Source organism: Carassius gibelio, chromosome B20 (assembly GCF_023724105.1).
Source record: "Carassius gibelio isolate Cgi1373 ecotype wild population from Czech Republic chromosome B20, carGib1.2-hapl.c, whole genome shotgun sequence".
Classification (NCBI taxonomy): Eukaryota; Metazoa; Chordata; class Actinopteri; order Cypriniformes; family Cyprinidae; genus Carassius; species Carassius gibelio.
The window spans coordinates 22,642,161-22,656,169 of record NC_068415.1 but is presented as its reverse complement, the minus strand read 5'-3'; the positions used below and the strand labels follow the sequence as shown (position 1 = coordinate 22,656,169).

Here is a 14,009-nt window from a genome sequence, read left to right as displayed (position 1 = left end):
GAGCTGCACACACTGGATCATGAACTCATTTAATAACTGCACTAAGACATATCGCAATATTGATCTTATCATGATACATCAGGCATCCAAATAGGCCAGCTTCAACCAGCAAACCAGCTTAGACTTATTAAAGATTTTCCTAAGGGCAGGTTTTAACATTGAGCTGCAGTTTTCCTTCGGTAGCAGCCAACGTTCACGGACCACTCTCATGTCATCTCACCATCCTTACTATTTCTTCTGAAATATTTTACTTGAATTCAGTCATGGCTAATTTAACAAAAGAGCGATAGTGAGACAGAGAGGAAGAGGGAAAAAAAGCGTTACACATCTGGTCAACACCATCAGCACATGCTGAAATTTAGTGGCGATGCTCACAGTCCAAATTAGTGGCGAGTTTTATTCCCCGCTGTGGAAGGAAAAATATCAAATCTGCTGCCATATGACTACAATAAAGTGGTATGTGGAGCGTTTGATGCCTTCATGTGGGAGACTTTAACTCTTTCCACCAGGGCTTGGCGTTGGGCGCACATGCAGTGCTGTCCTGCTCCATAATGTGTCCAACATGGACCAGGTTGACCCCTGCTGGCAGACAGCACCAATCAGATGGCGTTGGGGTGGTCTTGTTTGGACAGATCCCAAAAATAAGCAGGCCCAAAAACCCAGAGGCCTTAACCACAGTCACCCTGCAACAAACAGAGATGCTGGCATAGCTTGGGTGTTGCAAGGGATCATGGGTATGGTTTCTATGAAGTGCTGGGCATCATTGCTTTGCAATTTATTACTAGAGGTCAGAGAGACTGAATGTGTCTATCAAACACTACAGAGAGATCTAGTTCAATATGGTTTTAATTGGAATTTACAAAACGTACTGTACTTCATACATACCACGCTTCTGATTGATTACTAATTTATATGCCATGGTATTTACACAGCGCTTAAAAAAAGACATCAAATTCTACTATGCATCTATCCATCCGTAGAATTAAAAGATCTCTCATTGAAATTAATGAACATCATCTAAGACGGTTTTGATTTAAATTTGAGTCGAGAATGTATTGCTGTTGAATTTGCTACACTAAAAATGAACTGATCTTAATCTGTAACAGTGTTTGTGTGGTAACACCAAAAATGGGTCGCAGATCTATTCAGATAAGGTTGCAGGTAGTTGGGTAAAAATAAAGCTGCGTGTAAATATTTATCAATGCATAGCTGCAGGAAAACAATGCATAAAAACGGACTTTTCAACTCCCTTCAACAGGGAGAAATGACAAAGACGACAAAGCATGTGTGTCCAGAAATATGCACAAACAAAAAGACAGGTTGTGTGACATGCTTGCTCTTACACTTGAGAACCATGAACAAAACCATGCAAAAGAAAATATATGACACAGACGACATTAAAAACTCTCGTTCATTGGTAAAGAGGATAAATATGGTGTGTGTGACCACAATGTGTTTTTAGCAGTCAATTATTGGCTGCCGAGAACATGAAACCATCAAAATTCAATTTACATTTATAAAACAAACGGCAAAACTATAACGGCTGTAAATCACTATTGTGCGGTTTGCTTATGCATTTATAAAGCTGTCAGTTGTCCTGTTCAGCCTACGTCATTTTAATAACTTGAGGTTTTTCACATTGCTGTGTCTAAATGTTTGATTTTAAGGTTTATTTAATAGTTTATTTTAATCATTTTTCTAATAAACAATTGTGCTCAACATATAATATGGATTTTGAAGCCTCTGATGTAAAGCTAATTTTAATACTAAAACCGTTAATAAGTAAAAACGCTCAAGGATAAACATAATTTCCTTTTAATGGTGTAAACGTGAAAACTCTTCACTGCTGGATCTGCGGTTGATTTTGCATAAAGATGATCAGAGACAAAGAGCTCCTGATATTTTTTCATTTAAAAATGTCTGTGCATTTACAAAAAGAGTGCTTAAGACAGTCCCTTCATGAAAATTCAAAGGCTGATCCTTGGACTTGCTAGAGACACTGTGTACTTAAAAAAATAAATCAATCTCTGAAGTTCAAAAACATTTCTTCTCTTTTAACTGCTAAACTCAGAAGAACTGTTTCATATGCCAGGATATTAGCAAGAGTTTGGACGCAAAAAAAAAGAGGGAAAAAGAATGTGAAACTGACTCATCAAATTCACTTTCTATTCTGTTTCAGTCCCTGATGCACACACACACACACACAGTCTGAAACAGCCACTGTAACCCCTAATCACAACCCCGAAGGCTGGACATCAAATGCTGCAATGTTGAAAACAGATGATCAGAGGTAATTAACGCAGTTTCATATGCAAATTTAATTAATGCAAAACTACAAAGTCATTATGCAAATGGTATCTTCTTGAGCCGCTGTGCAAATATTCATCTCTTAGAATAGGGATCAGTCTCCCCATCTTTAGAAACTCTCTCACAACACACACACACACACACACACTGTTCTCTTAGGATCATGTATGAATAGTGTATTTATTTTAAACTTCTTTCCATTGATACCAGACTGGGGCCATCAGAGCAGACAGCCGAGAGGCAGGAAGACACGATTTGGCACAGGAGTGAGACAATGAGACTGTTAGACCGGCACCGTATGAATATTCATGACACTGATTACTTTCCATGATTAAAGCCTACTCTAATATTTAAATGAGCGCATGCTAGGTGATTAGAGAAGCGTTGGAAAGGACAAGCGCATGATGCGATACACTTTCTCCCGCACTCATGGAGTATGATTAGCTAGACAGTTCAGAGATCGATTAGAAACCAAGGGCAGTTTCACGTGTGAGGGAGAAGATTTGAAAATAGCAAGAATGACGCTGGTATTCACTTGATGGGATATTCTATCAGAAACTTTCCTTGAGTACGGAAACAAATTGGTGTCCTGTTAATTATTCAACACAGTAGACATATAAATCTATTTAATCGACATATTGCGAAGTATCAGTTAAATCAACTATTAGCTAACAAAAAATAAATCTAGCATGAGAAGTAGTTAGTACGCTAGCTGGATTTAAACACTTCAAATGTCTCGATCTTCTATATTAGAGAGAACTTAAAGACATTTTTGGCATAGGCATAAATATGTGAATAAGTTGCAGCAATTAAGAATAGTAAACTACAACAACAAAAAGGTAATAGTATTTTAATGTGATGTGTTTACGCATACATGTACTTACTATGGTAATAAAAGTAAACTAACAGTAAACCCTAAGTTTAACCCTATAGTAAGTACATGTTGTTATTTTTCTTCCATACAACTCAAAAGGAGTAGTTTAACAGAATGTTCATGCCGCTCTTTTCCATATAATTTGAATATTAAAGTGAATTTGGGTCGTTGTTCCAAAAATGACAAATTAAATAAGTATGTACAAGTCAGGTGCTAAGTCTTTTAAAAAAAAAAATAATTTTGTGTGAAGAAAATTATTCTCAAATCCTATTTTTATATCTATAGTTATATTCAAACTTCTGCAATCAGTTATTTATGTGTGAATATTTTCAAGCTATATTTAGTTAATTTCTAATTAATTAATTACATTAATATACAATTTTTATTTAGATTATTTGATTTCAAGTGTTTATTTATTTATAAGTAATTTAGGTCACACTTTATTTTAATGAAGTCCAATGCTCGCCATTAGCAAATCATTTACTATGACTTTTCCCTAAATAAACTCCTAAGTTGCTGCGCATTAATAGTCAGTAAGGTAGTTGTTAAATTAAGATTAGGGATATAGAATATGGTCATGCAGAATATGTGCTTTATAAGCACTAATAAACTGCTAATATGATATTAATAGGCATGCTAATTAGCAACTAGTTAACAGTGAGAATTGGTCCCTATAATAAAGGTTTTACCGTAATTTAATAAAAAAGCGGCATTGAAAGTTGGTAAACTCATTAGTTGATAATAAAAATATCAAACCATGATTCCCAGAATCTGAATCGGATCAGAACCCACAAGTGCCTAAAGATTCCCCCAATGCAACCGCTCCCCATTTGAAAAGCTATAGTAAAGTAAATGACAACAACATTTCCAAAATGGCCTTTTTTGTGTGTGTGTCAACTATTTCTTAACCAAATCTAAATAAACATATGCTATCTTAAAATGATTTCTGAACAGAAGAGCCATTCTAGCATGGATTGAAACTTTCCATTGAGATGTGAAGGGTTTAACGAACACCCATCAGGCTTGGCGTTTTGGCCCACAGCATGCATGGCTTTAGGCCTCTGGGCAGCCATAGCTCCATATTCTATTTAATGAACCCCATTAAATATAATCTAATTTGGCTGAAACTTAAGACAGTTAAGTGGCAATCTACTGTGTTGAGTAAAGCTTTCATTCTCTGGAAATATTTAATTCATGCCTAAAGCACCTTCCTGCCCTGCATTTCTGTGGATAACCTTGACGGCTTCTCCACTTCTGTCAACGAAGCAAAACTTAAGTCAAAGTTGTTCAGTAAAAAGTTCAGATAATACAACCCCCCCCCCACCCTTCAAGATTAACAGCTTTGAAAAGGCATATTCAAACAAATACAGAAAACTAATAACCTTGTATAATTTAGTAAGAAAAAAAAAAGTATTGACAAGGCTGAAGCCTGCTGACTAGCGTAGGGCAGCAAATATTTGTCACATCCTGACTAGCAAGTGAAGCATTTCCTTGTCCAGGCTGTGTGTGCTGGGCGGCACTGTGCTGGAAGATAACATGTGGCCCCTCCAGGCCCCGCACATGCTAAACTGAGTCTTTAACCCTCTGAATGAGGAATCTTCTTCATTAATCCCCACACTATGTCTCTTAGCACTTGAATTTTAATGGGCTTTCTTATCCCCCTTTTTTTTCCTCTCTTTTCTTAATACGATGATATTTCCCCCGAACACGCCGGGTGAGGATTTCTGGAGTTTTTTTCCTCTTAGAGAATTGGTTTCAGCTGCTGGCGCACTCAGGGCTGTTCTGTTTCACTTAGAGATGAGAGAAAGAGAGGGAGAGATGCTGTGTCTTGCTCTAATAAAATCATGCAAGGGGTGTTAATCCCTCTTGAAGGCCCGAGTCAGAAGAAGAGGACCTTTTGAGAGAAGCCATCCAGTCAGAACTGCTGTACAGTATGTGTGTGTTTGTATCGTAACAAAGAGAAACCGTGCATATAAACCGACACTCTTCAATGAACAGTTCAGCCCAAAAATAACATTTTGTCATCATTTACACACCCTCACATCATCCCAGACCCATATTGCTGTGATTATTATTTTTCCAAAAGGAAAAGCAAGGCTGGATGGTGATTTCTACTTGCTAAGCTCCAAAAAGGCCTAAAAAGCAGCATAAATGTACCCAAACGCATCACCTTAACAGCAAGTCAGACGATAGCTTTGTGTGATTAACAGATCAAAATGTATTGGTTGTTTTGGCATTTACTGAAACTCACAAATATGATTCATAATTGTGTTAAATCCAAAAGAGGCAGCTTTGATATCACTGATGCCACCAGTTTAAAACAGAAGCACAGCTCTTCTTCCTAATGGACCTCTTCTTGTTTCACAGAAGAAAGAAAATAATATGGAGTTTGAAACGATATGATTAGTAAGCAAAACTAGACAAAATACTCATTTGGGGTCAAATATCCCTTTAAAAAGTAAGGTTTTAAAAGTAGCTTTATTAAACAAACAGCTCTGGTCCTGGGTTGTAATTGGTCAGCGATCCAGCCTTTTGCTAAAACATGTAATAGACAAAAAACAAAAAAAAACACTTGATCACCAATATAGTGTGTATATCACTGCACAGCACCTATAGAGAACAACTATTAGTTTACATATCATGGACTATGTATTCCAGTGGAATGATGCCAATTAAACAAAAAAAAATTTATGGTTTTAATTATATGCTGTACACTTCCTGTCAAAAGCTTCTTTTTTTAAGGTCTCTTGTGCTCACAAGAGGCTGAATTTATTTCACCAAAAAATGCCATAAAAACAGTAATATTGTGATTTCAAAACTATATTTAGCATCATTACTAATATTCTGATATGCTGATTTGTGGAAAACTGTGATATACTACTAAGGTTACTATAAAAGTTTGGGTTAAGCGAGATTTGAAAGAAAGAAAGAAAGAAAGAAAGAAAGAAAGAAAGAAAGAAAGAAAGTTCAGTATTGCGATCACAAATAAATAACATGTTAAAATATATTAAATTTAGAAACAGCTATTTTAAATGATCATACATGTAAAATATGTATATATAAAATTAATTTTATTTAGTAACCATTTAAAAAATGTTGCTCAAGTGTTAATTTGTAGTTACTATCTTCTGTAAAACCTTCAACAGAACATATAGCCGGAAAACCGTAAAAAGGTTCTTGACAAGAAAAGACACTTCTTGAAGAGTGCGCCTATTTCAAGTATAAGTACAAATCTTGGTGTGTGTGGGTTTTTGTCACTTCACAGGTTTCTCTTTCCTGCCAAGCTTCACAGACTAATAAAGCTTCCCCTCCTCCAGCCCTCAGTGTGAAACACCTACCTGTCGGGACGCCCTCCTGCTTGGGGCAGATTCCTCTGGCGGGCGTCAGTCGTTTTTCCTCCTCCTCTCCTGGTGTGACCTGGATCCCAACCTCCACCGGTCCAGACCTCCGGCAGACTTCCGGCCGTGAGGGTCTGGGGGACGGGGAGCCGCCTCCGCAGTCGGTCGGTTTGTCGAAACAGGCACTGGGTCCAGGACACAGTCTTCTTTTGTGCTCGATAAACACTAGAATATCTCCCAGAGGGAAGTTGGTTTGACATTGACCGCAGGTCAGCAGGTCACTCTCTCCGGCTCCGCCCACAGGGCTGGCTCCGGAGCCCTCTGATGCGTCATGATCTGCAGCTGAGCAGTGAAAGAAGAGGTTTCTCTGTTATAAACTCATCATGGTTCATAATAATAAATGGCTTATAATAATACATTTTGAGCTGTAACAGATCAATCTGCCACAGAAAGTTGCAAATAACAGCAATAAAAGCCTGCCAATGTGTTTAGGATAAATTTCAATATTGTTTTCATTGGTTATTTCTTACATAATCACTTAAAGAAATGTTTTTACTTGACTTTCATATATCTCCTACATCTCTCTTTATCATGTTTTAAATGCATTTTAAATTAACATTTTGTTCTTTATAAAATTTGCAACAACATAAATGCATACGCCTTGCCTTGACTAGTTTAAATGTTAAAACAGTTGGTTTAACTAATTAAAGTACCTGTCAAGTTTCTAAATGACAAACTGCTGTTGGTGTGTCTGTGATTTTTGTTCTTCAGTTACTGTGAGCTGCAAATCTGTTTTTCAGTCTGGCTATCAAACTGGTCCAGACATGATTAACTCGCTTGTTGGGGTATTGCATGTACTGTAGACTCTAGACGACAAATGAGTTCTTTGAAATTACTTCATAGACCGAAAGTTTCCACACATTTACAGCTATCCCTACATATCACAACCACATCCAAAAAGAGCTGGATAGAATCTGTTAATGAAAATGAAACATCTCTAGTATTAGCACAAGCTACGAGAGTCAAAATGCTCGCAGTCAGCCGTTTGTGGAACTGAAGCGTCTGATTCTGTCCTCATAAAACAAAATTCACAGTTCACACACGCATACTAACACCTGTGAGCTGCACCGTAAGATCAGCGGTGTGTGTGTGTGACAGGTAGTACAGTCGCAGTCTTGCAGTGGTATCTGTGTTTCCGGTCTACTTCTCTGCACGCTGGACGGATGTTGGAGAGGTGCACATGCACCATACAGGTATGTCACAGCAGACAATCTAGCGCTCACAAAAGCCGCAAAACAGCCTCAAAATACGCTCTCAAGCATGGGTCGCCTCACAAGTCGGTGCATCGCAGGTGCACGTTGGGAACAGTGGTTAAGGAGCTTGACAAACAGCCGTTTTCGTATGTGAAAATCAGTTACATCTTTATCACCTCGTACCCTCGTCAAATTCCCTGTTTGGCATCTCAATGCCGTTTTCCCGCATTATTATCGATGACGAAACAGCCAGCGCATACTATTTGCTGTGAAATGTATCTGACTCAACACAAAACCACAACGAGATACAAAACAGATTTACAGAGAGCGTAAATACAGGAAAAAACAGCAGCAGTATGAGATCCGATAGCAAATCAACTCCAGTCTCTGCCTGAGGGACAAACACACACTGGTTGGCTGTACACTCTTAAAAATAAAGGTTCTTTTTCCGCATCTATGGTTCAGGAGAAAGATATAATAACATTGAAATAGAACCTTTTCAATGCACAAATGGTTCTTTAGTTTATAAAATCTTCTTCACACTTAGAAAAGAAGTTTCTCTTTTACTGTAAGGTTCTTTTTCAATGGCATAGTAGCAACAACAAAAAAAAAAGGAGTTTTATTATTAAGAGTGTAGGAGCCATGGGAAGAGCAGCAGTAACTTAACTCCTGTAGAATTTTTGACTCAGCATGACATTTCAAAGAATATTCTTGAGCTGTTTTATATTTAGAACCTCCACTATCACAGAGCTGACCAAAGTCTAAACAGATATCCAAACAGAGCAGCGCATGCATGATCTGAAGGACGCCTGCGAGAGCACACACTCGGCTGTCTGCAGCTCTCTCTCTCTCTCTCGCCGGCTGACAGGAGACCCCCAGAGCAGTGGAACAATGCCAAGAAGGAGAACACAAACATCGTGGGCTTGGCTTGGACCCAATGCCACGGAATTGGGCACGGAGGGTGTGCTGGGAGGCATCCACACCGTCCCGAACGGGCCAGACGCGAGCAGCGCACACAATAGAAGAAGGTGTATGTGAGAGCCACAGGTGTACAGCAGATGAGGTGTATGCTGTGATCATTCCATCAGAAACTGAAATCTTTATAGAAAATAAAAAGTGCGTATAGCTGATATACCATTAATTAAGTTAAAATCTTGGACCTGCAATCTAATTTAGACTGGGAAATGAACATTGCATTTTAAAACAAATAAATATTATGCTGTAAAATGTGTGAGATTCTTCAGTATTCCTAGCTGATGTGTTACACTGATCATGTGAACTTAAGACCAAAAATCTTGCAATAAAATATAAAAGATGATCTTTGAAACCTTCGCAAATCATGCTGCATGTAATCATCAGGCTTTTTTCTTTTTTTTTTTTACAAACAGCTCAAATGCTGCTGTTATTAAATCAAACTGACTTTCTGAAAGCAGTGTAATGTTTTTAATTCAACTTTTTACTCAAATTGTTATTCTGATAATATGATGTACATAATTAAAAAGTGATCTTTTATTAGTGGTCTAAGATTTCTGAACCTCATTTAATGTGAAAAGAGGAAAAGATTTCCGTGAAGAGGAAATCAGCACATAGAAATAAATAAGCGTGCAACAAAACGATCTGAAACCAGTGAAGATAATAAAATTATAAAGCTTTTTTAGTTTTAGCATTTTAATAAAACACAAGTAATTAGAGTAATTAGGAATAAAAGACAGCATTTGTGATAAGATAAAGGTCATGTGAAATACTGATCCACTATTTTGATTATTAATAATTTTTAATATGAAATTATTCAAGGTCAAGTCTTGTGGTCATGGCTCTGAATAATATTAATAATAAAAAAACACCTAGCGCATTCAGAACAAAGATTATGAGTGATATATATATATATATTTGCGGAACTGTTAACGTCTCCAGCATGTGTTAAAAGATTTTGTCTAATGTGATTTCTGAGCTCACCAGGCGCATTTCCAAAAAAATAATAATAATCCATGTGCTTGATAACGTCTGTTTCTTATCTTCATTTAAGGCCTGTGCACTGTCAACTGCTTCTGGATGCGTGCCAAACAAATGTGCACGATGCACGTGTGCACGCTAGCGACTCTTCCGAAACCCCAACATTTCACCTAAAGCTGTGTGCTGGAAATCAGATCCACAAATATTGCTTAAAACTTGGTTGGAGGCAAGGACACAAAATGTTTAGGGGCAATGAGCACAGTGGGCACGGCGTCTATATTACTACTCCCCAGGGTGAAATCCATACTCCAATAAATTGAATTAATTACCTTTAGCTGAAGATAAGAGATTTATACTGAGCCTGTTGTGGGAATGATACACTTGGGAGGAGAGATAGCAATCCAGGGTATTAACCATTATAAATACAGTTATCATGTTTCCTGAAGGCAGTAATCAGATTCTCAAAGAAAACACACATAAACACACACCCTCTCTATCACTTTCCCTCTCGTAAGGACTTAGAGCACCCCCTATCAGCTTCAACCATGCACATTTACACTCCACTGAAGCTGTGCAAACCAGCAAACAAAAAACTCATAAAATAAATCGAAATATAGTGTGCAGTGGAACAAAGACTCTCCTGTAAGATTTGCCAAGTCAGGTCAGACGAGTCCGATCAGCGGGTAACCACACAAACAGCTCTCGGCTCGAAGTTCTCTCGAAGCCAGCGCTAACACATACACAAAAGGTGGACATCACCCTAAAGTCACACTTCTAAAGAAGACAGCCACTTGTAAAAGGCTGATGTGACCATTTCCACTCAAACGCACTGCGGTTCATGCCTTGCATTTTATTTGCATGATGACCAGCGGCCACATAAAAGATCACGGAAAACATCATGCAAGCATTCAAAGAGCTGACATTCACAGCCATTAAAGAGTCGTTTCACATTTTAAGAGTCAGTAAGGCCCCTTAATGGACGGCCCCCACCCACTTGCTAACGTCGTTGAGCTACTCATGTAATGAATCATACATGTTCACACAATTTACATGCGACTTACGGAGAAAAAAGTCAACTAATGAGTTTCTTTGGCACTGAGGCGGAAATCTCAATTCGAGCGGTTTCGTCTCTTAGACTTCCTCAAGAGGCCGTGTTTGCGTCTGCAGGAGCCCTGCCATTTTAGCTCGCGGCTTGAGACGTTCTCTTTAATGCACACACCTGTACGTGCCCATGCGGGCGGAGAGTGCGCCCCGCGTTTATTTCAAGACGTGAAGTATGTTGATATTCCTGTTCCTTGGTTTTTTTTTTTTCTTTGAGTGTGATCAATAGGTCTTGTCGCTCTGGGCAGAATCTCTCTATTGTGCAACCTCCAGCTAACTGACATGTTTTGTGCCAAAAGCATTGACATAGCCAAATGAGGGCACTTTGGTTTTCCCCTGCAGACCGACACCCCAGAAAGAGCCCGTGAAGACTGGAATGGAGGTTGGCGTGCAAACCTAAACGGAGTCCACTTTAAAAGTGTCGGTTTACACTCTGTACACATGCGATAGAGCGCACAATGTAAACTGCACATTTGCCAACTGACACACACACACCGCCAGACTAATTATGTTTGAACTAAACACGTATTTGAGACTCGTTATAATTATTCTGCTCAACATATTCTGTACATATTTAAGCGAGCAATAATGTACGAGATGTTTCAGTATTTATTAGTCCCAACAATGGGAAAGAAACCCGATAAACCACACCAGGTGAAATAAACTGGCAGACGAGCAGTGGTTTGAGTTTAAAGGCCACCGTTTCTCTGTAAGCCCACCCACACTCCTTTAACACATTTTCCTCAGCTCATGTCTTCACGTTTTCTAAAACGACCACATCAGCATCATTAACAGTGCAAATTTTGACGTGTAAAGACCATCTACTCACCACTGAATCAGGTATTTTCAGGAAACGCCTTCGCATTGTACCCACATTCTCAATGAAACCAGAAATACCAAAATGAATAACAAGGCAGAACGCAATGAGCATCAAAAGTCAGGGTAGATAAAAAAAAAAAAAAACATTTCTAAAAATAAAATCATTTATAAAATGTTTTAAGAAATGTTCTATTTTTATCAGGAATCATTTGATAAATACAAACACATATTAAGGTTAAATAAATAAACTAAACATTTTTTGAAATAGAAGCTTTGGAGTTTAATTCATAAATACTACGGGTGAACGGGGGAAATCACATCAGTGATATGCAATGTATTAACCGTGGATCAACTTTCCCTGTCTTTTATTGTTTATGGTTACAATCACTAAGTTACAAATTTGAGCTGTTATAAATTAGACAGAATAACTATTTTTTATGTAAACACTTTGAATGATGTTACTTTCAATAGTTTACATTGCATCTAATTAATGCTGTTTTTATTGTGCAAGAAAAGCTTTCAAGGGCTTATAAAAAAACTAGACAAAAAGAAAACTTAAGGATTTAGAGTGCTTTTACATAAAGCTTTACTTGACTTGTGGAAATAGTGTTTAAAGTATTTCAGATAAAAGGATAAATTAAAGATGAATATAAGGAGTGGGTTGTTTTGGACGATCAGCACCAAAGTCCATGATATAGTAAAACAGAGATTATGCTCAAAATAAAACTAATTAAAAATGTATCAGGACTTTTGGTTTTAAAATTGAATAAACACCAGAGTATCCAGCAAAGTCGGAGCCGTTTAAATAAACTACATAAAGTAAACTTGATAAGCCATGTATGCTTGTGTATATGTGTGACAATAATAGAAAATAGGTGAGGTGTGTGTGTATGTGTGTGTGTGTGTGTGTGTTGAGTGGGACAGAGCAGATGAACGCGTGGGTTTCACAAAACTGTATGTTATGAATTATGGTTTTATGTTCAGCACTTCCCATTTGTTTAAATAAATTATTCACAACAAATGAAAAAAGTATGATCATAGTAGAATACATTGATAGTGTTTAAAATGAATAAATAAACACTATAAAAATAAATAGGCCTCAATTGTTGGTAACAGATAATCAATAAAAAAAAAATTACAAAAAAATTAATGTAATAAGTAAACGTACACTTGGCTCACTGTTATTATTTGTGGTTCTAGTTAAATTTAGTTATTATAGTGCACATAATTAGGTTTTGCTAAAACAACTTATAGCCTACCTACACTACACTAGACTAACGATGGTTTTACGAGCTGATGTTCCTCAATGTTTAATGCACGTGTACATTAAAAAGCAAATCATGTTTAGTTACAGATATCAGTTAGCAAGCAAGAAAGAAATTAAAAGTTTTCTGTGCCCCATATTTTATAATAATGAGGGAATGGGAGTGCGGTGAGTTGATGAAGGTGCCAGAGGTCTTGTACTCACTCGGTAGGTTCTCCCTCTGTGTGAGGGACAGATGCTGTGGGTTGCCTTGCTTCCGTCGGGACATCGCCCCGCATTTACAGCAGCATCTCACGGACACTCGGACTCGTGTGCGCGCTCCAGAAGACCTCTCCAAACTTTCCTCCACAGCCGTGGTACTGTCCCACCGCGCTAGTCTAGTCGTTATCACGGCACAAACGATCACTTGGACTCTGTGAACAGACTAAATTGCATTCGACTGTCGTGAGGCACTAACTATGTGCCACTTAACCTGAGATAGCGATGCGTAAAAATCACTCCGACCCGCAGCAGCTTCTTTAACCTCTGACCACCTCGATTCCAAAACACTGTCTTACAATTCAAATAAAACCCCTAAAACATAAAAGCAGTTGTTGTCCTGCTATAATGGAAATCCCAGATCCGTGGACGGCGGGCTCGCCAGGTGAGAGAAGTCTTTGGCACTGTCCTCCATGTGCGCTTGGCATCGGCGCGCAGAATGGCTCAACCTCTGAAGACAACACCTCCTCTCCAGATCAATCAGGACCCGAGCAATTACGTCTCGCGTTCACGCTGCTCTCGGGGAGGACCCGGCGCCTGTGTGTGTGTGTGTGTGTGTGTGGCAGGGGTTGCCTCTGAATAATGGAATGGGATTCAAGTTCAAGTACGGACGTGATGTGACGTGTGGCGCTGGGGGCGACTAGTGGCGCTGTCTGGGGACAGAGGGGTCTCCGTGCCCACCAGCAACGCTCCCGACACTGCACACCGTTAAAAAACAAAATACCCTGCAAAAGCTGCAAAAGCTTTGGTTGAGTGCTCGTTTATGTTATTATCATTAAATGAAATAATATAGCATACCAACATTAAATGTTAAATGTGCACCTTAAAATACAACTGGCTGA

At 38.4% G+C, this 14,009-nt stretch overlaps 1 protein-coding gene across 1 annotated transcript in view; it reads right to left on the bottom strand.

The window, feature by feature from the left end:
* Positions 1–13,717, bottom strand: part of LOC127984288 (B-cell lymphoma/leukemia 11B-like) — a 31,131-nt gene extending 17,414 nt beyond the window's left edge. Inside the window, exons 1-2 of the mRNA XM_052586867.1 lie at positions 13,114–13,717; positions 6,520–6,861 (exon numbers count right to left, since the gene is read on the bottom strand). Coding sequence (XP_052442827.1) covers positions 6,520–6,861; positions 13,114–13,177 — 406 coding nt within the window. The 5' untranslated portion in view covers positions 13,178–13,717. The remainder of the gene's footprint in view (positions 1–6,519; positions 6,862–13,113) is intronic.
* Positions 13,718–14,009: the final 292 nt, after the last annotated feature.